Raw genomic sequence first — 25,476 nt, 5'->3', positions numbered from 1 at the left:
TGGCAGAAGTCCCCTGCACCTGGCTGCCTACAAGGGTCACATCGAGGTGGTACGTATCCTCCTTAAAGCCGGCTGTGACCTGGACATCCAAGACGACGTAAGTAGCCTTGCCTTAAACCTTCACCTCCACTTTCCCTTCCTGCAAGCGGGTACCAATGGCAGAGAGGGTGATATCTGACATAGGCCATGTAGGGCTTATAACTGTTATCAACTATGAATTGATAAGGGAGTAGCTGATTTATAGGCACAAAATAACGGCGTGTTGTATATGGTCTAGGAAAAAGCGGCCCTCGGGCCCACGCCTACCGGTGGCAGTGGCTTAGGAGGTAGAGCTGCCGTCTCGGAAAGGTTTAAGGTTTGATGTCCATGAGCAAGACACTCGAGTGCTCCCTGACTCCGCCAGATGGGGCAGCAGAGAGTACACTGGGTTCCCCCCCTCCTGCTCCCATCTGGGAACTCTCAGGCAGACTCGATGCTCCGGCCACCAAACAGCCTGGCCAATCAGCGGCAGCTAGAGGCGGGATCAAGGCAGCACTGTGTATGCCTTGGAGCAGGAGGGGGGGAGCCCAGTGTACTCTCTGCTGCCCCATCTGGCGGAGTCATGTTAGTTTGGTGGTGCCTTGCATGGTTTCCTCCGGCATCGGCTTGTGAATGGGTGACTGTGAAGAACATTGTAAAGCGACGTGAAGGGTCGTACGTCATCTATTTTCAGCGAATGTTTGCCTCTTTTGACATGCCCAGAATAGGGACTCTATAGGGCTCAAGTGGTTAAAAATACTGCTGCTACTACTACTGCTGCTGCAGCTGCACACTTCAAATGTTTCGGCAAGCCCTCTTTTATTAGCTTGGAATGAGAGAACCTCCTGCGCCTCTCTCACGGAAATAATCACTCTTTGCTCGTTCTCCCAGGAAACCTGGCCTGCTAAGTGTCACTCACCGCTTGGTCTGCATGCACAGGGATTTCAATTTATTTACACGCAGTGATTTTCTAATGTTTTAATTTCAAAGTTTGATATTAGGCCACGGATGCCAATTGGATAGGATGTTTTCAATCTCTGGGAGGGACACCAAATCTTTTTTTTATGTTTTTTTGTGGCTTTTGCCTTTATTATAAAGGCTAAATCAACTGTAGATTTAGTCGACTAAAGTCTCATGATATTTAGTCGACTAAAACTAGACTAAAACCAAAACATTTCAGATGACTAAAAAGGACTAAAAGTAAATGGAAATTATTCAAGTATTCAAAAGACTTTGACGTAGCACTTGCCCTAGCCTCGGCGACCTTGCAGGCGTATGCAAATTTAAATGTCATTTATGTAGACATAGCATTCTATAGTGTATCATTATAGTCTACCGTTCTACTGTTAGGTGGATGTTAGGTTCTTAGTAGGGGTGTAACGATATAGTAACTGCATCGAAAAATCTATTTTAATTTCAAGAACCGAAGTATATCGAAATGAAAACAGCAACATTGACTATGTATCGTATCATTTTGCAATGGAAATAATCGGTATCGAATTGGTTTGCTATGCAATTAATCGATTGTATCAATACTACATTTTTGTGTGTGGAATTTATACATTTTTAGAAGATTTTTTTTAAATAGGGGTTTAATTACTTAATTTAAAATAATGTCAATGTATTTTATATAGTTACTGTATCGATTTAAAATCATTGAATCGTATCGTATTGTATCGCCATAATGAACCAATATCGTCTATATCGTATCGTCAACCATGTATCATGATACGTATCGTATCGCTGTTAAAATGTATCGTTACACCCCTAGTTCTTATTACTCATGATGACTATTTCTATGTATAGTATTACCATGTGTTGTTCCTGCTTACTGTAAATCACTGTGGAATAAGAGCGTCTGCTAAATGCCTAAATTGTATGTAAATTGACTAAAACTAAATCAAAACTGTCAAAATCAGCACTGACTGTGTTGTTGTTTTATTTAGGGGGAGCAGACGGCTCTCCATCGGGCCGCGGTGGTGGGGAACAGTGACATCATCTCTGCCCTCATCCAGGAAGGTTGTGCTCTGGACAGACAGGACAAGGTATGTATCTATTCTACGCCCCATGCATACAGTCACCAGTATGTATCTATTCTACGCCCCATGCATAGTCACCAGTATGTATCTATTCTACGCCCCATGGATACAGTCACCAGTATGTATCTATTCTACGCCCCATGGATACAGTCACCAGTATGTATCTATTCTACGCCCCATGCATACAGTCACCAGTATGTATCTATTCTACGCCCCATGCATACAGTCACCAGTATGTATCTATTCTACGCCCCATGCATACAGTCACCAGTATGTATCTATTCTACGCCCCATGCATACAGTCACCAGTATGTATCTATTCTACGCCCCATGCATACAGTCACCAGTATGCATCTATTCTACGCCCCATGGATACAGTCACCAGTATGTATCTATTCTACGCCCCATGCATACAGTCACCAGTATGTATCTATTCTACGCCCCATGCATACAGTCACCAGTATGCATCTATTCTACGCCCCATGCATACAGTCACCAGTATGTATCTATTCTACGCCCCATGCATACAGTCACCAGTATGTATCTATTCTACGCCCCATGGATACAGTCACCAGTATGTATCTATTCTACGCCCCATGCATAGTCACCAGTATGCATCTATTCTACGCCCCATGGATACAGTCACCAGTATGTATCTATTCTACGCCCCATGCATACAGTCACCAGTATGTATCTATTCTACGCCCCATGCATACAGTCACCAGTATGTATCTATTCTATGCCCCATGCATACAGTCACCAGTATGTATCTATTCTACGCCCCATGCATAGTCACCAGTATGTATCTATTCTACGCCCCATGCATACAGTCACCAGTATGTATCTATTCTACGCCCCATGCATACAGTCACCAGTATGTATCTATTCTACGCCCCATGCATAGTCACCAGTATGTATCTATTCTACGCCCCATGCATACAGTCACCAGTATGTATCTATTCTACGCCCCATGCATACAGTCACCAGTATGTATCTATTCTACGCCCCATGGATACAGTCACCAGTATGTATCTATTCTACGCCCCATGGATACAGTCACCAGTATGTATCTATTCTACGCCCCATGCATAGTCACCAGTGGTGGAAAAGGTACTCACATTTTTTCTAAGTAATCTTTGGGAAATACTGCTACAAGTAAAAAGTCCAGAATTCTAAATTGACTTGAGTAAAAGTACAAAAGTATTGGTATCAAGTACCAAAAGTAGGAAATACTCATTCTGAAGAATGTCCCATTTCATAAGTTTTCATTTTCAAATATAATAATTTGAAAATAGCAGATCTACAAACTCACAATGCTAAAGTTTTCAAATGAGTAAAAGTATAACATTTGCCTCTACACGCGCACACGGCTGTTCTGTTGCAAGAAATGACAGGAATAGACAGAACTGGAAAGCCATCATAATGTCAGATGGCATCGGAGCTATTTGACAAACTGTAGGGAAAACATTGTGTGTATAATCTGTGTATAATCTGCTTAACCTCATTCCCTGAGCAGAAATACTTTGTAGTACATGATGGAGTAGTGTGCTCAGTACTTAGAGCGCTGCCTGCTCTCATTCTTACTGTGCCTTACACTTACAGTACACTGGTTTCTTTATTATTATTAGGGGTCAAGCCCAAAGGGCCAAGAATTTTAGCAGTTTTGGCAGTTCTGAGCTAACGTTCTTCACGAAATTATATGGTAGAGGGCCGTGAGGATCCCTCACGAACTGAAGCTCACACTCATTCATCAAAAGACTGTTGACCTTTAGATCTCCCGATGAGTAAATGGTTATGATTGGCTGGATCCACTTTTCTGCCTTTTTATTGCTTTTTATTTACGTCATATTGTCCCTCATTACATTGTGTCTTTATTGTTAATGGCATTTAATGTTTGTGTTGGCACCATTTGTTTTACATCACCATATCAACATGAGTTAGACTTTAATATATTAGCGCCCCTCACTTCACATGGGTGTGATTATTATTATTAACCACTTAAACCTATTTTATTGCCTGTCATATGCGTTGATCTGATCTTGTAAAGTAGAGACTGACAATTCCTGTGCTGTTCATCTATTTGCTGATATATTCTTGATTACTGATACTACAATTGTATCCACTCGGGATACATAAAAACCTTGAAACCTTGAACCCAATCAATGGACACTGTTCAGTTCAGGAAGCCACAGACTTTTTTTTTTTTTTTTTTAAGAAAAATAACTTGAAAATGTTCTCAAAATGACTTCAAAAATGATTACAGATCCGAGTGGAGCTGAAAAAAGGTCATTCTGTTTTATATTAGACCGAATTACATGAAATGGCATGTTTTCACCTCGAAGAATAAAGTAATCCATGAACACTCACACCATTCAGTCCACGGAGGTTTGATGCGTTTTGTGCGTCCGTGCTCTCTCAGCTTTAACTGACGGGGAAATGGCCTAACTTTGTTCCCCCATATATTGAGCGGCAGTAATCTGATCTGATCCCTGGTCAGCTAGTCACAGCAGCACTTGATCATTCCTAGCAGCCCGAGCCCCTGCTGTTTTGACACCTACTACAGCCAGCATACATACAAAGAATGACAATTGTCGTGGATTAGCTTGTCCGACACATTGAGAGAGAAACTGCAGATTGTGCAGAATGGTCATTGCGGCGAGAGGCAAGCATGCAGCTAATACAACGACGATTGCGCAACAACATGGGAACGGTGTTAACCAGCACCGGGTCGGGATTAATAAATAAATAAATAAATAGACCAGTCATCAACCAATAGTGTGGGGACATTCAGACCCTGAGACCCCCCCCCCCTTCGGCGCCCATGCTATATTCACTGCTAATTCGTAATGGCTTCTTTGTAATTCTGGGTCCTGGGGAGACAGCATATTAGTCTTTTGGGTCTGGAGCTGAAACAGTTTGTGTAGTTTGCAAGTTGGCAGTGGAGTGTTTTTAACTGAGCCTGTGCTGTGACAGGATGGAAACACTGCCCTGCATGAGGTGTCCTGGCATGGCTTCAGTCAGTCCGTCAAACTGCTGGTGAAGGCTGGGGCCAACGTCCATGCCAAGAACAAGGTAACTCCACAGCTACTGGGCCTTATTGACAAAAACAAATAGCTAATTTGTGGGAGGTAGAGCTATAGTAGGATGGACACCGATAATGACGATCGATAATGTCACGATATTATGGTGCTTTCAGAAGACTTTCTTTTTTATATAATAAAATGTTGAGAGACGATTAGTAATGTAGTAATATGATGACCAAACCGTACTCTTATGCAGCCTTTAAAGGTATATTCAGTGATTTCACTTATTTCACTTATTTCTTTTGTTTTGTTGTGATAATCCTCTCTACTATAGAGTGTGCTGACCATATAAGGAGTTCCTTCCTGTCCCCAGTTAACCCCTGGGGGTCAAAAAACAGTAGGTTTCGTTTTTGGCTCTCTATCCTGATTGGATGAAAGGCTTTGCCACCTAGCCAAAAACGAAACCTAAGGTTTTTTTTAGTGAAATCACTGAATATACCTTTAAAAGGGAAACTAGGTAACATTTAGCCTTTTAAAAAAAAAATATACATGTATATAAATATTTTAGCCCTCATTTCCCTCCATCAGCCACTATATTAGTGTGTTGGTGTGTATCCCTGCAGAAAGATACATCCCTCTGGCTGTATTTTGGTTCACTGTTTATGTTGACATTTCCACTGTTTATGTTGACATTCAACATCCATCCCATCCCTTGCAGGGATGTGTTCTGACAAATGGATTTAGTTGGTGACAATGTTAATGCATTCTTTCCCTGATCTCTCACTCTGTCCATTTCCCTGCCTCTTGTCACTCTAATGTCTTGTTATCCCTTTCCTCCACCTCTCCTTTCTTTCATCGTGATCTGCTCTCTCCTCCATTCTCTCTCTTTCATCTCTCCTGCTGCTGATTACTTCTTTCCATCCTCCCTCATCCCACTCTCCCTTATTCCCACTCTCTCTCTCTCTCTAACTCTCTCTATCCCCCTCGTCTCTCTTCTACTTGTCTCTCTCTCTCTCTCTCTCTCTCTCTCTCTCCCTTCCTCAGGCAGGAAACACAGCGCTCCACCTATCATGTCAGAACGGACATGCTCAGAGTGCCAAGGTGCTGCTACTGGGAGGCTCCAGACCTGACAGCAAGAATCATGTAAGTTTCATGTACTGTAAAGCAGTGGTTCTCAAACGTACATTTCGCGATCCCCTGCATCCCACTTTGAGAACCACTGCAAGGTCTGTTGTCAGGAGAAGGCAACAGACCTGAAGGCCTGTTGGCTGGCATAAAATGTTTGAGTCATAAGTCATATGGTCAAAGTGTCCTCAAGCAAGGCACTGAATCAAATTACAAATTACATCACATTACCAACATGACCAGACTATGTACCAAAAATTTTAACTACTTAAACCCTAGTTACTCCCCCAGGGGTCTATACGATTTCCCTCTACACTAAACCTCTCAGCTGAATGTTCGCCTTTTTTCGCCACATCTGTTTTGTTTACGCAAGCAGCCTTATTGCTGGTGTGGAGCAACCTGTCACACTTAGTCGGGGATGCAGATTGTAGACACAGTGCAATTTCTTTAAATATAGACTTCATCATTCATGAACACTGCCTTACCAAGCATCTGCAGCAATCAGTGGCTCTGAGCAATGATGGGTTATGGACCAGTCTAAGGACTGAGTGAATGAGTCAAAGGCCAGCGTTTCTCTAGTCCTGTGAAAATGTCTGTCTAAGGTAAACTGGGAATGGGATCAACTTGTTTTCGGATCTGGTCTAACAGTGGATATAACATTCACCAGGGGCCGGAAACAAGAGCACCTGTGCTCACCCAAAATTATTCCGCTCCTTCAGAGGTGTCATAAATGTAGGGCCTACTCATAAACCTGCGATGCAGTGCAGGTTAGCTCATACAAATAAATACAAAAATCACACCTGTGTGAAGTGACGGGCACTCGTATCATCGTACATCCTCATGACGTAACATGTCTATTTGCTCAGACACTGACCTAACATTCTCCATTCATTGTCAATGAGAATTTGTGTAGGGCGAATATAGACACTAAGCCGATTTGCTTAGACAGATATGACGTAGATTTACCATTCATTGTCAATGGGAATTGAATGAAAATCTACACTAATAGCTGAATATAGGAGGGGCTAGCTCCCCTCGAAAAAGAAAAGAATGGCATACCATTTACCAGGCTACTCGATTTAGCATTCATTTGTGGGGGGAACAATGACACCCATAACCGGATACTAGCTGGGGAGTAGGCGCATGGTCTCTAGACCGCATTACACTAGTCTGTTACTAGCTGAAAAGTTTTTCCGCCGTGTTGACATCCTGGTGAGACGAGGTTGATCTAAGGTAAAAAACATTTTTTTTAAACAAACGCAATCCATAATCCAGGTTGACAGCTTCCTCTCCACAGCCCGCTGAACACACGGTACCTCATTAGAAAACACCTTGTGGTGCATATGCACTCCAAACACTGGGGAATGTCGTGATTTTTAACGCCACGCTATTTTAAATCGATTTTTTAAGTCAGAAAGACTGACTGATGTTATCTGTCTGCATTGAAGCGTATGGTTCAATTATTTATGGTATGGTGTATTATAATTGTTTTAAAAAGTTCTAGTATAAACAAAAAGCAAAGCAACTTGGGGCAACTTGGGGGGATTGTGGGAGGTTCCATTTGCACACTCTCAGAGTTAAATTAAGGATTTTTCATTGAAGATTGGGATCCAACATGGGGGTCTGCGGCCCAATGCATGTCAAACTGACTGGGGATGGTTGAATTAAAAAGGCTGAGAATCTCTGCCACTCACAGTGCAGGGCATACCCCCTGTTGAATCTCTGCCACTCACAGTGCAGGGCATACCCCCCGTTGCGACAGCTGTGTGGTGTTTTGAATACCCAACCATCGCTAATGAACCACATTCCACCTGGCATCCCTATTGATGCCTCTGTCTGCCAACAGCCGTGGGCCCGTGGCTGGAGGCATGTCTGTCCCAACCTCGTGAATGCCGTATGTATGTCAATGCCTGCAGGGAGTTTGGTACAAACGTCCACTTGGACTCAAGGGTGAAGAAGTATGATTAGAAGTAGGAGGCCAAAGGTTAAGTGCACTGTTCATTAAATACCTTCATTCCCTACATATAATAATGGATTGCATTTTTATAGCGACTTTGCACTACGTGCTTACTCAAATCGCTTTACAATGGTCCAATGGTCCATTCATTCATACATTGGGAGGTGAAGCGGCATACAGTCAAGGCCAGTGTCCTCACTTCGCACATTCACACACACACCAATGGTGGCATCCACTGGATATATAGTACGGTATATAAGTCTGGATAGCTATGGATGTAACTGCAACTGGTTGGCAGAGGCATACAAACATGATGAATTTTCATCGTTACGGAAAATAATTCTCAAAACACCTATAGGCCTATATATTAAAAGTACAGTATATATGCTACACTGGTGTCAAGCACACCACACGTCGCTTGAGCTACTAAATCAGGTATTTCCGCCGTGTGACACCATCATCTGACAAAAAATACAATTCAGGCTTTTGTTTAAACTACCTTCAATCTGCCTCAAACAGAAGCAGCACCGGCTGGGTTGTAATAATGGCATGGCTTACCTGTGAATCCCTCACGTCATATTGATGGTATCATTCTTGCGAGGTAGAGCTGGAAACGTTATGTTCTCGGTTCGATCTCCAGCTACCCCTAGGCGTCGAAGCAATCTGAGACCAGATGTCGATGTTTACGCTCCTTAAAGACCTAGTGAAATGAAAAATATGTTTTTCACACTTTTAGAGCATATCCGTGCTCATCATATGGGCATACCTAACAATAGCCTATGCCAAAACAATGGGAAAATGTCAATGTTTGTGTATTTTTGAGGGTAGTCGGAGCGGCTATGTAGAGCTTTGAGGGTTTGTGTAAAGACAACACAAACATTGAATGCCATTGACAATGATTGGCCAGTTTTTAATGTTTGTGTAAACGCATACATTGTGTAAACACAAACATTGAAGACAAAAGTGAGGACGCAAATTGTGAATGATTGGCCAGAATGAGATGATGTATGATGATAAAAGCGCCCCTTCACGTCACACAGGTGTGATTTTTACATTAAAAGTCCATAAAAAGACAATTGTGGCTACTCTTATGAATATAAATTAATCTTGATTGATTTCATTCACCTGTTTCCCATAGCTGCACGTTCCTCCAAACACAGCTGATCTACTCCGTTTTTAATCTCATTCAAGATGACATCCAGACAGTGACTCGTTTTAAATTGAATCAGCATGCTAAAATATCTATCTGAAAACATTATAGGTTAGAAAAAAAGCCACGTAGTAGCAAACATGCATTTACTGGCTGTCTCTCTTTCACTTGTAAACAAACAGTAGCTCAATCACTGCACCTGTGTGCAGCAGAGCTACTAATAGCCTGAAGGGATCTAAGGCTCTGATTGGTTCAGAAACGTGCAGGCTTCCAAGTCAGTCTGAAATAAAATGACCGAAAGAACCATTGCAGTCCGACTTTAAGTCCTCCTCGATCCCGTGGTGGTCTAATTGTTTCATTCCTAATAAGAACAACTCTAAAGTACATGTAATGGGAGATGCTGACAGATTCAGCTGCAGAGCTCTGAATCTGTCTTGAGAGATTAGTGTAAGTGTCCTTGAGCAAGACACTCAACCCCTAACTGCTCTGTCCTGATGAGCAGGATGGTGACTTCCCTCTGCCATCGGTGTGTGGGTGAGTGTAATGCACATGGTAAAGCGCTTTGGATTAAGGCCATATGAATGCACCACTTAGACGGCTCGCTCCATAAAAACAAAGGACCCACCCACAGTCTATTTTTGTTCCCATAGCTCTGTTGTCATGCTGAATGATCTCAGACATATAGACACCCTTACATTTAAACAACCACAACACAGGTTTCCTCCAGCCCCAACCACGAACAAGCCAGGTTGGCGCCTGTTCAACAGGGAGCGGAACTGGGAGGGGGATAGCATGGGAACTCCTCACCGTCAGGTGAAAAGAAGCAGCTGGTGACTCTCACGTGTATATAGAGACACACAGGGACTACACATGTCACGCCCCCAATTGAGACAGCGCAGCGGCCCCACATCTGGTCCGTTAGAACGGTGTACTGCAATTATTATATATTTGATAAATCTCTTCTATTTTTTTATATGTATATGTATATTTGTATGTGCCTTTTATTTCATTGTTAATGGTACAAGATAACGGGGTTGTGGCTCTTTCAGAGCGGGAACTCTGGGGGGAGGGAGGGGTAAAAAATATCAACAATGTTTGTATGCTATTTTTACTCGTATAATGCGACTTGAAAAATTAGAAACTTTGATTAAAAAAAAGAACGGTGTACTGCATGCCAGCCCATAGAAGTCCATTGAAACTCCACTGTAGTTAGCCTACTTTGTATGAAATGTCTTTGTCAACATATTGTTGGTTTCTCAATAGAGGACATATTTCACATTTAATTTACCACTCGAATGCAGAGCAGAGGGGAGACGGCAGACAGAGAACCTGTCGCTTTTAAGGAACGTCACTGCCTTTATGAGGCTACGACTTTGAAGAGTGGAATTCTCAATAATAAATCCCGATCCCGACTGACTTCGTTCATTCATTCATGTCTATATTTTGAACATGTCACAGGCTTATATATATTATGTTCTACCTACCGCAGAGTGTGTTTTACTGTTGTCAACTTGTTGTGTATTTAACTTGGCTGAATAGGAAAATAACCCAGCTAAATGGAGTGACATATCCTGACATTTTCAACTACCTAGTGAATTCTCCAGATGAGTATTAATAATTAGTCTTGCAAGATGCTGTTTGGATAATATTCCACAAATACAAGGGATAAGACCGTGACATACTGTATAGTGTGCGACCACTAGACTAACTTGATTTACAATGCTAGCACTTTGGCACACATATATTATAGTACATTGTGGGTTGTATATTGAGATGGCAGGTATGTGACATTGAAAAGGACACATCAAACATATGGGACACTTTATTAGAACACAAAAACAATCGCTACAGCCTCAGTAATGAACCAGTGAAATTAGGTATTTTATGATGCCTCTCATAAGGATTGCATTGACAGCTGTAGTACACCATTCTAACAGACCTGAAGTGGGCCCGCTGTCTCATTTGAGGGCGTGACATTTGTAGTCCCTGTCTCATTTGGGGGCGTGACATTTGTAGTCCCTGTGTGTCTCTATTGGATGAGACGTGGTTGTCTACAAATTCCCCCAAATACACAAAAAAGGTTAGAAAATACAAAAAGAGAAGCAGTCTTAGTGTTCAATACTGTATCTGTAAGATGTTTATGATATTCTGTCTATCCTTTTAAACTGTACTGTACCTATTCTGAGCATGTCCGCGCAAATAGCAGATCTACAAGCTCACATTGCGTCGTGAGCTTATAGATCTGCTATTTTTGGTGTAGAGAAAAAAAGGGGTGGCCAAGGATAGATCCCTGGGGGACCCTGGTCAACAAAGTAAGGTTTAAGTGGTTACCTAATGAATAGGTGGACATGACATGTAATGTTGGAGCTAACCTCTTGTGTTGGTTCCAGGCTGGGGACGCGTGTCTGCATGTAGCGGCCCGCTACAACCATGTGGCCATGCTCCGCATCCTCCTGGGGGCCTTCTGCTCCGTGTCAGAGAAGAACCTGGTAAGAAAGGCTCGAAATGTAGGATTTTCCATTGCAAAAAAAGTTAAAACACACCACTCATTCATTGGCCTAATGACTAAATGACTAATGACTGGGAGAATAATGCGGGTTAAAAAATATTTGGTTTTGAAAAACAAGAACATAAAAAGAACATCCATAATTCAGATCTGTGCCAAAGTATTTCAGGATCTTAGAGCGCAAAATGCTCTTTTCTGAGTTAGATCCTCCATGCAAAAGATGTTCTGTTGCACTGAGTCACTTACAACAACAATCATCTGCTGCATTTACATACAGTATACACCTGTATACAAGCATTCAGTGTAGCGTGACGCATGGATGTTTTAATAGTAATTATCTACACATCCCTGTTGTTTTGTCCTGGGTCAGTCTGGGGACACACCGCTCCATGTGGCAGCTGCTCTGAACCACAAGAAGACGGTGCGGCTGCTGTTGGAGGCTGGAGCAGACGGCAGCATCTCCAACAATGTGAGGGAGTGCCTGCGGGCCCCATTTGTTCTACATCCTTAATGCTCTGCGGCTTGGTTCTGTGCTCTTCATAACTGTAATGTCAACATCACACATCTCTGTCCAGAGTTCAGTAGAGACACTATCCTCTTTAGGGCTTTTTATAACGAACTAATTACCTCTCAGAACTATATTTAACACTTTGTCTGTCTATAATCTGTTTAAATACTTACTTAATACCCGCTGCTATTTTATATGGACATTATCATATATTTAATTCGACTGTGCATTTCTGTTCTGTGTTCCTTTCTTCTCTATTCTGTCTTTCCCGATTCTAACTGTTCCTGTTAGAAAGTAATATTATGTCCGAGTCTGTCTATTTCGGATTCGGACTGTGCCTTTGCAAGCAGACTAATGCAGTGTTTCTCTGTCTGCAGGCTGGCCAGACAGCGTTGGACCAGGCCAGAGAACACAACAATCCAGAGGTGGCTCTGCTGCTGACTAAAGCCCCTCAGGTGAGACCAGTCTGACATTGACGTTTATGGTGTTGTGCTCCTTTAGTTCGGTCAGAGCGTGTATCGTTTCTTGGCTGTCACATCTCGATATGTTTTGGAATTCCCGAAAGGCATTAAGTCATTGTATTATGCTGTATATTCCCAGCAGCATCCGTTAACCACTTTAACCCATTCTGACCGGGCACCCATTTTGGTGTTAGCATCATGTTATGCTTTACCTATTGAAAAATAGCAGATCTACAAGCTCATATCGCGCCACCGAGTGGCGCGATACGAGCTTGTAGGTCTGCTATTTTTGAAAAATTCGAAGAACGACTGACATTTTTAGAATCTGATCTCAGGTCAGAATGGGTTCATCAGACCAGTGTGTGTCCAGTGGGAAACCTCGTATGAATCTGATCTCAGGTCAGAATGGGTTAACTGTGGCATCCCTATTTTGGGCATGCCATTGTAGGCTTGAATGATCAGCCTAAGAAGGCTTAGGCTGAAGCCCAAAGCTTTTATGCCTATCCTATATTTACAAACATTCAGTGAATGAACACGTTTCTTTTTTCTTTCCATTTAGCCTACTGTTCATTTACTAAATATTACTGATGAGCTCAAAACATGAAACTCACATGGTTATCCTTGTTGGAAGTTATCCTTGTGATTGTTTTAAAACCACTATTTTGAAAATAGGCCTAATGTAAGTGATGTTGTAATCTCATATCTTTAAAAAGAAGAAAAATAAAGACATTACAGTAAAGAAATGTTGTGTGGTTATTATAAGTAGGCCTACTTATGGGTGAGTACCTATATGCAAAGGGCTTTTATATAAAACTAAAAGGAAAATAATTAATTGAAACAAAAATAAAAAACAACAAATTTACAATGCAGCTTACTGTCTGTCCCTCCATACAAAATATAAAATAAAGGCCAAAGCCAAACAAAACATAAAAAAAAAGAATAGCTGGTTTTCCATCATATATTTGAATACAGTATTTCAACTAGCACGAGCTGAGTGGCTATGTGCACATGCATGCGTGTGCACGTGATGTCATTAAAATACAGCCCTACTATAGTTAAAAAATCCACAGCACACCACTGCATACAGTGACAATATAATAGTTCAAAATGTTCTATTTCAAGTGGATAACAGAGTATAGTCATAGTGCTTTGAGTGTGAACAATGGACATCCATTGAAATGGTTAATGAGGCTTTAGGCGTTTAGCTTCCACTGAGTTGACACAGAATACATGTCCTCCACATGACTTCACTCCACCATCAGCATCAGACTCATGTCCCAACCAAATTCATTGTAAAACATAATTTGGGGAGAGATGTTAGATTAAACGCATAAAAAATGCAGGAACTTGAGAACCTTGTTGCCACTTGAGTATTGAGAGGAATAATTATGATGAAATTATGCCTTTAATAGTGTGTGTGTGTGTGTGTGTGTGTGTGTGTGTGTGTGTGTGCGCACGCGCATGATTGTGGCTAGTGCATCTGTGCGAGTGTGTGCATGTGTATTTGTGTAGACCTGTGTTTATGCATTGTTTATGCAGACTCCATTTATCTCCTTGGCTAAATAAACACACTCTAAATTAGCATAATCATGCCATCCCAATCAACCACTGAATATTTCGTCTGTCTGTGTGTCTGTCTGTCTGTCTAGGTCCAGAGCTTCACACGTGGCAGGAGTGTAAGGAAGAGGAGAGACAAGCTAAAGGCAGAGGGCAGAGCCCAGTCGGTGCCCAGAGATGAGATGCTGCCCAGCAAGGTACAGTACAGTACACTAAGTACAGTACAGTACAGTACAGTACAGTACAGTACAGTACAGTACAGTACAGTACAGTACAGTACAGTACAGTACAGTACAGTACAGTACAGTACAGTGACCGCCTATCACAGACAACCTCTCATCAGAGCACTGGAGATTTGTTTAACCCATTAACACCTGTGGTCGATTCCAGAAATGCCATCTAAAGCAGTAGTTCTCACACTTTCGAGATTAAAAAAAAAACATGTTCAGAAATGGCACCTGTACAAGCTCGCCGCGCGGCACAAAGTGACGCAGTGTGGTTGTTGTGGTTCTTTCAGAACAGTGTGGTTGTTGTGGTTCTTTCAGAACAGTGTGGTTGTTGTGGTTCTTTCAGAACAGTGTGGTTGTTGTGGTTCTTTCAGAACAGTGTGGTTGTTGTGGTTCTTTCAGAACACTGTGGTTGTTGTGGTTCTTTCAGAACAGTGTGTCTGCCGCTGAGGACACCCAGAGCAGTGAGCGTCTGGCCTGCAAACACAACGACATCGCCGACAGGCCCGACACCAACGGCAAGAGAGGCAAGAACAGGAGGCACAAAGACAAGGTACAGCAAGCTGTCACAGTCGCCTGAGCCACATGAACATTTCTAAAACAATTCAATAAGAGTGAGATGATAATTGTATGTAGGACTGTCCCCATTACAAATTTAGGTTGACGATTAATTGTCACACAAATTAATGATTACCGGTAAAAGTATTTACATTGGAACGTTTGCCTTTTAGGCTTCGTAATCACAAATTACACAGGACAGATATGACAAATAACTTAAATATACGACAAATAACTTGTACAAAGAAATTATTGACAAATTTCATATTGTTTCTTTCTAAAAAAAAACAAGCTGCTATTTCTGCTGTTTTTGAAAAAGAAAAATCTGACATTTCTCAACAAGGAAACGATTGACAAATATGCAAAAATAATTGCGATTATGTAATAATTGTGACAGGCCTAATTGTAGGTAGATCACACAGCCCTACACAACATGCACCCAGCAATAACCAGGCGCTTGCACACTTACAATCACGAGTGTTCATTTAAAGCTGAAGTTTGTAAGATTTACATTATAGCCATGTTCAGGCATGCACAGTTTTTTCTTCCAGATGGAGGGGCTGTGTGTATGAACGCAATATTCCAGCTCAGTAGGAAGGAAATGGCTCAGTGTGTGAATGGACATCTGCTTTTATATTACCGGTGTTTGAGTTGGAAATATTCACTCAAATTCAATTAACCAATCCACGAGACACTGTAAGATGCATTTGCTTGATATGATGATGCGTTAGTTATGGTATTATTCATTCATAATTCAACCTCTATTTATTTTCTCGGATGATGCCGAGATTACAAAATGCATAATACAGTGTAATAATATTGAATATAGGAACAGCAGTATAAAACACGTTATATATTGTGAATACGGCGCAAAGAACACAGTATGAAAACAATAATAAAGACATCTAATTAAAACAACAACATTTTAGCAAACACATTTCTAAATTGCTCCAGTGAGTGAGATCATGGAGTACATTTTGCAATTCATTCCATGTAAAGGGAGTGCTAAAACCAAAGGCTGTTTTACCTAGCTCTGTGTTGGACTTGGAGACCAGTAATGGGACGTATTCCTGAGAACGAGTTTGGAAGTATTTGGTTTTTTAAGTGATGAAAAGTATGACGGTGATTTATTTAACGGAGCTTTATAAATGTACGTGTAAATGATGGTCTCTTCTTAAGGAGAGAGAGGGCCAGCCAACTTTAGTGTATAAAGTGCAATTGTGGGTATTATATGGGTCACATGTGATGAACCTTAGAGCAGAGTGGTAGATGGCATCGAGGGGTTGGCCTTTATGATCCTCTTTCTGAAAAACAAGGGGAAACACTATTTATTACCAAGTTTTGCCCGCAATGTTGATCAGGTTCTCGATATGGAACTTGAAGGTGAATTTATCATCGATCCATATGCCCAGATATTTATTTTAATGTTGGACTCTTTCAAGTGGTGTACCAGATAAAGTGCATATTTATTTTAAATTGTAAAATGAATCGATGCACTTTGTTTTTCATAGGAATATTTGTCATCGGCAAAGTCGGTGACTGTGTAATCTCTTATGACCTAAATGTTTGTCTGGGTCAAAGTAAAATAAAAGGATATTAATGAACTGAGGTGGTCTTTCCATGGGCAGCCTGCCCTGTCGGACCCGCTCCGCCGCAGGGAGAACAGGCACGGCGAGGCAGCTCACAGGAGGAAGGCTAAACCGCGGGGCTCCTCCTCCCCCCAGCCGCCAGGACCTCCACACAACTACAAGGCCTTCCAGCTCTACACCCTGTACCGCGGCAAGGACGGCAAGGTCATGCAGGTGAGAAGAACGCTCACTGCGCCGCAAATCACCCCCACCTTTCCCCTGCAGCAATTTACTGCATTAAGACCTGACGCTGATTATATGAATGTCTTTCAAACCAATGTTCTTTAAAGAACAGAAATGTTCAAAAATAGCAGATGTGTTCACAGCCATGATCTTGTACATCTGCTATTTTTGAATAGCCAACGCAAAAATGTAAAATGAAACAGATGTTTTCCCGTTTGTAGCTGTAGCTACAAACACGAATGTGCGATGTTCACATTCACATTTTTTTGGATACTAGAATTTCGGGCCGCTACGCAGCCCTCGCATCTGGGTCCCACCATCGATTCGACATCTGGGTCCCACCATCGATTCGACATCTGGGTCCCACCATCGATTCGACCGATATGTCCTTATGTCTTAGGGTCCGTTCAGACAAAACATGCAGGCAATGTGGCTGCACATGTGATTGAGCCGAACCTTGGGTTTGAGCTGACTGTTGTTTTCGCATGCAGGCTCCTCTGAACGGCTGCCGCTGTGAACCTCTCATCAGCAAACTGGAGAACCAGCTGGAGGCCACCAAGGAAGAGATGAAGACGGAGATCCACACCGTCCAGGACCTGATGAACAACAAGATGGGTCAGCTGGACCGCAAGAACAAACACCAGGTACACATAGTCACATAGTATGCAGAAATTAATAAACATTTTTAACACATTTAGTACCGGAACTGCATCAAAATAAAGGCGTTGCTTGCGCCGGAGTAATCGCCAGAGTAGTGATCGCTTCCATTTTGAAAGCCATGAACCGGAAATACTTTCTTAAAAAAGTTGACTGACAAAGTGCCATCACAATCTCCGATCATCTTAATATATTTATATACGCTACAAAAAGAGTTCATATTTTGCGGGAGAGACGGATGAGGAGCAGAAACGCAGCGCCAGCATATCGATCCATTCATCACCACGGAGAGCGCCCTGGATGAGGAGATACGAGTCATTCTTTCCGCCGCGCTAACATGGGAGTCAATGACAAGCTAATAGTTTCACAGAGCGTTAGCATACGGCAAGCGAAAAGCGAAATGCCAAAAAAAAAAGAAGTAATTATTCTGAATATTATTATCTCGCCCCGCGTCGTTTGGACGTCGCTAGGACGTCCACAGACGTCTAAGGCACCTCTCGGTTCCAATCCTTATGACGTTTCAGGACGTGTTATGTACAAAATGTGTTAACATTCTTGCATAAGTATAAAATAAGGTTTAATACCCAATTCAGGATGTTTGGTGTTCCACAGTTAAACATAATGATTATATTATATTAACAAGGATGGGATTTTAACTTTTTTGCGTTCCACACTCTGGAAAAGCCCACACATTTGTGTGAATTTTCTGGTCTAGAGGGGCGGATTCATATTTTCCCCGCGAAAATAGCTGGTGGATCCTATTGGTTCACCAATCTGTGCGCCCGCCCCCGCCTTCTCCCCTCACCCCGGTAGACTACAGCGGAGAACACTGCGCCTCTGCAGTCTGCACTGTTATTGGTTAGCGAAATACAAGGCTCACTCCCACTCCTATGCCATATTTCCTAGCTCGTTCGCCCCAGGCTTTTCTTTCTTTCTTTTGGAAACAAAAAGCCTGCGGTCCCCGAGGCTAGGGGCAGCAGCTAAACGCTAGCCCTCACATATAGTACAGCAGGCTCATTCAGTTGATTAGCTTCATCTCAGGGATGTGTGTTCATTCCAGCTGAGTGCAGATGTTGCTCTAAGTGTTTTGATAGTGGTCATGCATACGCCAATGGGCAGCAGAGCAATGAACTAACGGGGCGAGAATTTACTGGTTCCTGTGACGAGGACAAACAGAGCGTAAAGCACTTTCGGAATGATATTATATAGGATTTTACTTTCTGTAGAAGATCATTAATAAAACATCTTTCCCAAATTGCTGAGCTGCTATTTTCGCTTAACCCTTTAAAACCGGGAAAAGCATATAAAAATAAATCGTGAAAATGAGTGCAAATATCTGAATATATATTTTTAAAGCAATATTTATTAATCACCTAATTGCTGCTGGGGGTCCCTGGCACAAAATATTTTGAGATGGGTGTCAGCGGCCAAATACATATCATTTTGGGTGTCCTTGACATGAAAATGTTTGAACACCACTGTTATAGCAAAATAGTTTTTCTTTTCTTCAGAAAACGGTTGAGATTTAGAAAACATTTGTGTAGACTCAGCCTCAGGTCTTAATGGGTTTAGTGGTTAATATACTGACAGGGGCTAGGGTTCCATTCCATTCCCCCCGAGGTCATCCATATATGAATAATATATGGTCCTGTAAAAAGCTATTAACACATTAGACATACGTTCTCTCACACACTCCTACCTGGGAAGATACCATGCAGAATATCGCATGCATGCATTATGTACTGTAAGTCAATGGTTCTTCAACTTTCTTCAACTTTTTATGTCAAGGGCCCCCAAATAGATATGGCTTTGGCTGCAGACCACCATCTACACTATATTCTGCGCCAGAGACACTATACAAATTGACATGACATTTATTGTTATTTTATAAGCATGAATTAATAGTTAATAGGGAACTTTGGCCTTATATTTGGACACAAGTATACTGTAGGACAGGTTGTTTCATGGTATTGTGATTGGACTTGATGATGTGTAGTGTATCACTGCAGACAGAGTGACATAAAGTACATACACACAGACGGCCTGATTGCAGTGGTTGGCAATCGCTGTAATTGCTCAACTAATACAAAATGGGACAAGATTACATTCTTACAGACAGACAGACAGCCTCATTACAATAGATAAATCGCTTTAATTGCTCAACTAATAGGAAATGCAATGAAATGTGATAGTTTTCTATGCTGTGTTGTTTTGATTATGCCAGTATTTCTCAAAGTGGGGTCCAGGGACCCCCGAGGGAACTTGAGGAGTTACGGGTCTGAAACATGGAAAATCAAACTGGTGGTCATGAAATGAAAATGAACTGTATCATGTCACTCGGGTGTTAAGCCTTACATGACGTGTTAATATGTCTCAGATTCGGGCTCTTGACAAGATGACTGTGGAGAGGGTCTCTGCTGAACGGGGCGAGTGCCTTCATCGCATCGACCAGCGGGCTACCCAGGAACGACAGGAAGGGGAGAAGAGACAGGTAGAAGCACTACAGCAGCAGCCACCTTCAGCACATCCACGCAACTAATGGATACAATATTATGTTACTTCCAAGAAACCTTGGTTGCACCCAATTTAGGATTACGTGTTCCACACAATGATTGGCATCAACAAGGATGGGATTTGAGCCCACACATGCAGAGAAGAAAATGGATTTGAGTTGTGAATTTCCTTCAACATATTTGTGATTTTGTTCTTCCACTGGCACCCTGTTATACTAGTAAGGTACAATAAACAGTTTGTCACGTTGAACTAATGCAGATAGGCCAACGTCTGAATACACAAATCCAATCTGATCACTTGCAAATAAGTGCAGTGTGTCAGTCAGTCAGTCCTACAGATCGTATTTGAGAAGCAAATCAGATCTGACCGCAGTCTGAACAAGGTCTGCAGTCTTCCTTCTGCATGTGACTTCTGTCATGTCGCTAAACTTCTCCATGTTTTTTTTTCTCCATGCTTTTATCAAGCAGGCCTCAATAGTCAACGAGCTAAAGAGCTGGTGCCTGACCAAGCTTCAGAACATGGAGTCGCGGTTCACCGGGGACAAACTGCAGCGCTCGTCCTCCATGACGGATGGCCTGAGTGAGGCCGATGTAGACGGGCTCACGGTGCTTCCTGTCGGGCAGGGAGGCAGCGGTGAGTGCCTGGCACCCGGCGACACCACCAGCGCCCCTGCGCTGCCAGACGATGCCCAGGAAAACTCCGGTGCAAAAGAGGGAGGCTCAACCAAACACTACTTTGTGGTGCACGCAGACAGCTCCCCAGGTATGCAGGTCACAAAAACGCACACACACAAACACTCAATGAACAGAGACTTGTTTTAGCAACCTACACTACATGCTTATGTAACTTAACATTACGTAATCTGAGCACATTACGCTTCAGTTGTGACCTCTGTGATGTAAATTAGCGACTGCTGCCAGGCAGAACATTATCCGCGAAATGTTCACTTAAGGAGGCATGTTTCTTATTATTCATGAATGCATACATCTACAACAATATGCACCACATATTAACAGCATGGTTGGAATAATCCAGAATGATTCAAGTGGTTTGCCTCATCAGAAATAATATGAGGGCATTAAATAAATAAATGCCTCCAACAGACGGTGAGAGGAACCAGAAGGCAGAAAGTACCTCCCCGGCTACAGCGTCCATCCAAGTGGTTCGACCCAAGGAGCGTTCCCTGACCTCTGCCGTCCCCCAGAGGCGGCATGAGGAACTGCAGGACACGGACAGCTTAGAACGCAGAACCAGGGCCAACAGAGGCAGCAGTCTGTCCCCCGCTACGGAACGCCGCTGCAGCGGGAGACAGGAGCACAAGGACAGGGACAGAGACCGGGATCGGACCAGACACCACAAGAGGCACTCCCAGGGCAGGACTAAGTCTAAAGGCGCCACGTCGGGTAGTAAAACACGAACTCTGGAGGTGTTCGGGGACCGACCGCCGGCGGGGGAGCACTCGTTTGAACAGGAGAAGGACAACATGCACGCCCTGGAGGTGACGCAGTACTTCTTCGAGGCGGTGTCCACGCAGATGGAGCGCTGGTACGAAAGGAAGATCCAGGAGGCACGCTGGCAGGCCGACCAGAAGGCCCAGGCCGACAGGGCTGCGCTCATAGAGAGGATCACCTATCTGGAGGACGAGCTGCGGATGTTGAGGACTAACCGACAGGATGACTGCTAACACACACACACACACACACACACACACACACACAGAACACTGGAAGATTGTCCACTGCTAGGACTTGGAAGAACTGGAACTACATGGTTGTCTAATAGAAGAGGAATCACGACAGAACTAGCTTGAACATGTGTAGAGCGTCTAGTTGTGTGATCATGAAGACTAATAGATCAGATGCTATTGCATACTCACACCTGTTCTAAACAGGGCAAATCACATATAACTGAAACTCAAATTTAGACAGCCACATCCGTGCCACAATAAATAAAGTAAACAAAAACGATACCGGTATTTGTTCCTGAATAAATGAAGGGTTTTATTCCAAAATACATATATATGCCAACATGGGGAAGGGGGGGGATCAATTCATTTTCAAAACCCCATGATTATGTCATTATAAATACTTTATTGAGCAAAGGTCTTAACCACTGTATTATTTGTTGGCCGGGCTCCCCCAGGGGTTTCATTCTCCTAATTTCTGGATAGTTATGGATATGGGAACAAAACTCTTCAGAATCATCCTTACAGTTACATTTCATTGTAACCTATCGGCAGCTCTCACTGTGCATTTCGAAACAGTGGATATACTAAAGCTAGATGTTTCAAATGGATCTATTGTACCATTTGCAGTAGGTTAGGTAGGCTACACAATAAAACATGAAAGGGCATTATGACACGTGTTGCACAAGCACAATTAACCTACTCTTTTCTACATATTGTCACACATCTCCAAGTGTACATTTTATGTGCTGAGAAGAATCTCTTAACATCACATGACATTTGGGGGGATTCTGAAAGTCAGCAATGGTGTATACTGTATAGAATATCAGCATACTAAGCTTTATTTTATTGTTATTCTTTCTGCATGCTGGAAACCAGCCTTGTGACTTAAGCCCTGTACATAATTCATTGAACAGGGTCCCCCACAGGTCTGTACTTGGTCCCCTCCTGCTTTCTCTCTATATCAAATATTTTCTCTAAAAATAGCCTATCTAAAGCTTGCAACACAATGTGTTTGTAGAGCTTGTGAATTTGCTATGTTCCAAATTATGACAATAGGGACACTAGGGTGTGAGAAGTGAAAGTGGCCAAAAGCAACAAAGCACTGAAGACCCAGCCCAGTCCACATTAAGCATTCTTAGAGAGTAGAAATTAATTATACAAATGTCAGTTACTTGCATTTCTGTCCACTGACATCACAGACAGGTTTGAATGCACACAGCACATACATTCCTGTACTGTGTGCTAGTTTCTCTCGAGTTACAAATGGAACACTGAAGATTTTACTGTGTGGGAACAGTCCAAAATCTAATGATCATCATTCCAGCATGGGAAATATTTGGTCATTTAGTTTAGTTTGTAAATTACAGCTGGCCATGATGTGAAAAGGAGTGATCCCACACACGCCTGGAACTTGTAAAATGTTAATTCAAAAATTATGTTTTGGTCATTAGACTATCAGCACAAACCATGGCCAGAGGTATCAACTGCAGGATCACTCTTTATCTAATAGTGGATTATAATCTCATCTATGATGCATTTATAAACTATTGTCCTACACATTACATTTTAGTGAAGACCTGGGCATGTGTTAATAAGCACAATTACATCCAGGTACAGTACCAAGGTAACTGTACAGAATAATTCCAATTTACTTCTACATATTCCACCAATACAGCACTTAAGTCTTTTCATTCATGAAAAGTATGGCGGGCGACGATATGGGCAAAATGAAATATCACAATAATTTTGAACAAATACCTCAATATTCATATGATATCAATTTCCTTTATCTGATAGCTAAAATAGCTGATCTATCAAGACACTAATAAAACTCTTATGGCATATCACAATATTATGATATGGCGGCGATATGATTCTGATATCTAGTCTCGTATCACAATATCAAGTATCAACGTATTAGCCAGTCCTGATAGAATTTAACCTACTCCCAAGTCCCAACTCAGAAAATACATGTGTCAAACTATTTTTGCATGAAGAATATGCATACGTGTGGCAGTATTACTTGTCTAGTGTATATTGTACAGTATGTAGTCTGCCTGCTGCATTCAAATGGGATGTTAGCTGTTCATGAATGAGTTTGTTGATATGAGTAATGCACTCTGGAATTATGCCAGACAATGTATTTTGTAATAAAAAGTAAAGATGACAAGATTCTAACAGTGTCTATGTATTTACAATATACACATTCATGCTTAGATTGTAATTCATCCACAAGAAAATAAATAAAATAGTTTTCCATCACACAAACGGTATCTAGATTTGGAAATGTCACCACTGTAGTTTAATGGTGGTGTACAATACATTATAAGACTTTGTTTTGCGCCTGAAACGGTGCCCATGGTGGACTATGCATGGCAGGGGCGTCCTCCTCCCTGAGCCAGGCCTAAACCTGACCGCATACCAAATAAGTGTTAAATAGCGCTACAGTCCGATAGTAATCGTTGCTACAGTGTTTGTTCAGTAACCGGGCTCTCCCCAAAGCTTATAGAAAATCAATTCTCAAGTTGGGAATCCAATATCCCATCACTCATATAGGATAGACAACGAAAGTGGAAGTTATGAAACAAACACAAATAAATGAATGCAGACGAAATTGCAACTGGAACACTAAAATGGAAGCAGATACATTGTCTTTGTGGAGATCTCTCTCTCCTGATTGGATGAAATTGGTATCCTGGCCTGAAAACATATTTTCTGTTCACTAAAGAGTAGGAGAAACCCCTGTAACTGAATAAGCATTGCTACAGCGATGCTTACCATCATAATCCATCATTGTGTCTGGGTAGCTCAGTCGGTGGCGGTGCTAGAGCTCTCGCCTTTGGACCAAAGGTTCATGGGTTCGATCCCGGGCAGCGTCTGAGCAGCACGGTGTGGGTGCAGCAAGTTGTGTGGCAAGTACTGGGAGCTGATGGTAGGTGTGGCGCTCCATCTCAGCATCCATCTCCCAGGGGTCTAGCGCATTGTAACGGGACAGCTTTAACTTTTTTAAACGTAATAATAACATAAAGACAAAACTAAAGAAATCACTTAAGTTACACCACGTAAGCCTGTCAGTGTCTAACCCAATACCAGGCGGAGTTGACAGCTCACCAGTTGCTAATGTTATAAGCAAGCATTATTGCACAGTGCTTTTAACGCAAGCAAATCTTAGGTACTTGACAGTGAAAACTGATCTGAAAGCAGCAGTATAGAACCCCTTTGTGTATCAATATTCCCACTGTGCCACTTGAACTGGATCTTGTCCAGGCAGTATACTGGATATGAGTGACTAATCAACTTCTGGTGTCCCATTGTGGTGGGAAATAATTATGTGTTTCTATAGTGCCTTTATCCAAAGCGCTTTACAATGTGCGTTACATTCACCCATTCACACACACAGTTAGGGGTTAAGTGTCTTGCCCAAGGACATCGACACAAAGCTAGGAGTTGGAGGCAGGGATTGAATGGACGGCCACTCTACCTCCTGAGACATTTTGCCCTAAGCAGGTTTGCAATTACCTTGTGGTCAGGAAATAAGTGATTTTGGACCATGTGTGATATCTCAGAAACCTAAATAATGTCTGATGTGTTACTACTGTACACTAAAGCCTAATTTACGCTTCTGCTTTGTCTGCCAGGTCTTTAGTTTACTCAAATTAGGGAATAAGACCTGGTACT

General features: G+C 42.2%; 2 protein-coding genes across 5 annotated transcripts in view; both read left to right on the top strand.

The window, feature by feature from the left end:
* LOC308334810 (E3 ubiquitin/ISG15 ligase TRIM25-like) overlaps positions 1 to 1,163 on the top strand; it is a 38,514-nt gene extending 37,351 nt beyond the window's left edge. Inside the window, exon 2 of the mRNA XM_080791660.1 lies at positions 1,133 to 1,163. The gene's annotated coding sequence lies outside the window, so the exon portion shown is untranslated. The remainder of the gene's footprint in view (positions 1 to 1,132) is intronic.
* ankrd6b (ankyrin repeat domain 6b) overlaps positions 1 to 25,440 on the top strand; it is a 54,616-nt gene extending 29,176 nt beyond the window's left edge. Inside the window, exons 3-16 of one of the 4 annotated variants that reach the window (XM_080791658.1) lie at positions 1 to 49; positions 1,965 to 2,063; positions 5,031 to 5,129; positions 6,125 to 6,223; positions 11,703 to 11,801; positions 12,189 to 12,287; positions 12,704 to 12,781; positions 14,437 to 14,541; positions 15,002 to 15,124; positions 16,758 to 16,931; positions 17,432 to 17,584; positions 19,975 to 20,088; positions 20,576 to 20,873; positions 21,215 to 25,440. The exon at positions 1 to 49 is cut by the window's left edge and continues 2 nt beyond it. In XM_080791658.1, coding sequence (XP_080647784.1) covers positions 1 to 49; positions 1,965 to 2,063; positions 5,031 to 5,129; positions 6,125 to 6,223; positions 11,703 to 11,801; positions 12,189 to 12,287; positions 12,704 to 12,781; positions 14,437 to 14,541; positions 15,002 to 15,124; positions 16,758 to 16,931; positions 17,432 to 17,584; positions 19,975 to 20,088; positions 20,576 to 20,873; positions 21,215 to 21,795 — 2,170 coding nt within the window. In that variant the 3' untranslated portion in view covers positions 21,796 to 25,440. Of the gene's footprint in view, positions 98 to 1,964; positions 2,064 to 5,030; positions 5,130 to 6,124; positions 6,224 to 11,702; positions 11,802 to 12,188; positions 12,288 to 12,703; positions 12,782 to 14,436; positions 14,542 to 15,001; positions 15,125 to 16,757; positions 16,932 to 17,431; positions 17,585 to 19,974; positions 20,089 to 20,575; positions 20,874 to 21,214 lie in introns of all 4 variants that reach the window. The other 3 variants (XM_080791657.1, XM_080791656.1, XM_080791659.1) reach the window with 3 other exon arrangements.
* The last annotated feature ends 36 nt before the right edge of the window (positions 25,441 to 25,476 follow it).

Source organism: Protomyctophum bolini (genome assembly GCF_963924005.1).
Source record: "Protomyctophum bolini genome assembly, chromosome: 19".
NCBI lineage: Eukaryota > Metazoa > Chordata > Actinopteri > Myctophiformes > Myctophidae > Protomyctophum > Protomyctophum bolini.
Note: the sequence above shows the minus strand (reverse complement) of the source record. Positions and strands in the feature narration are given on the sequence as shown.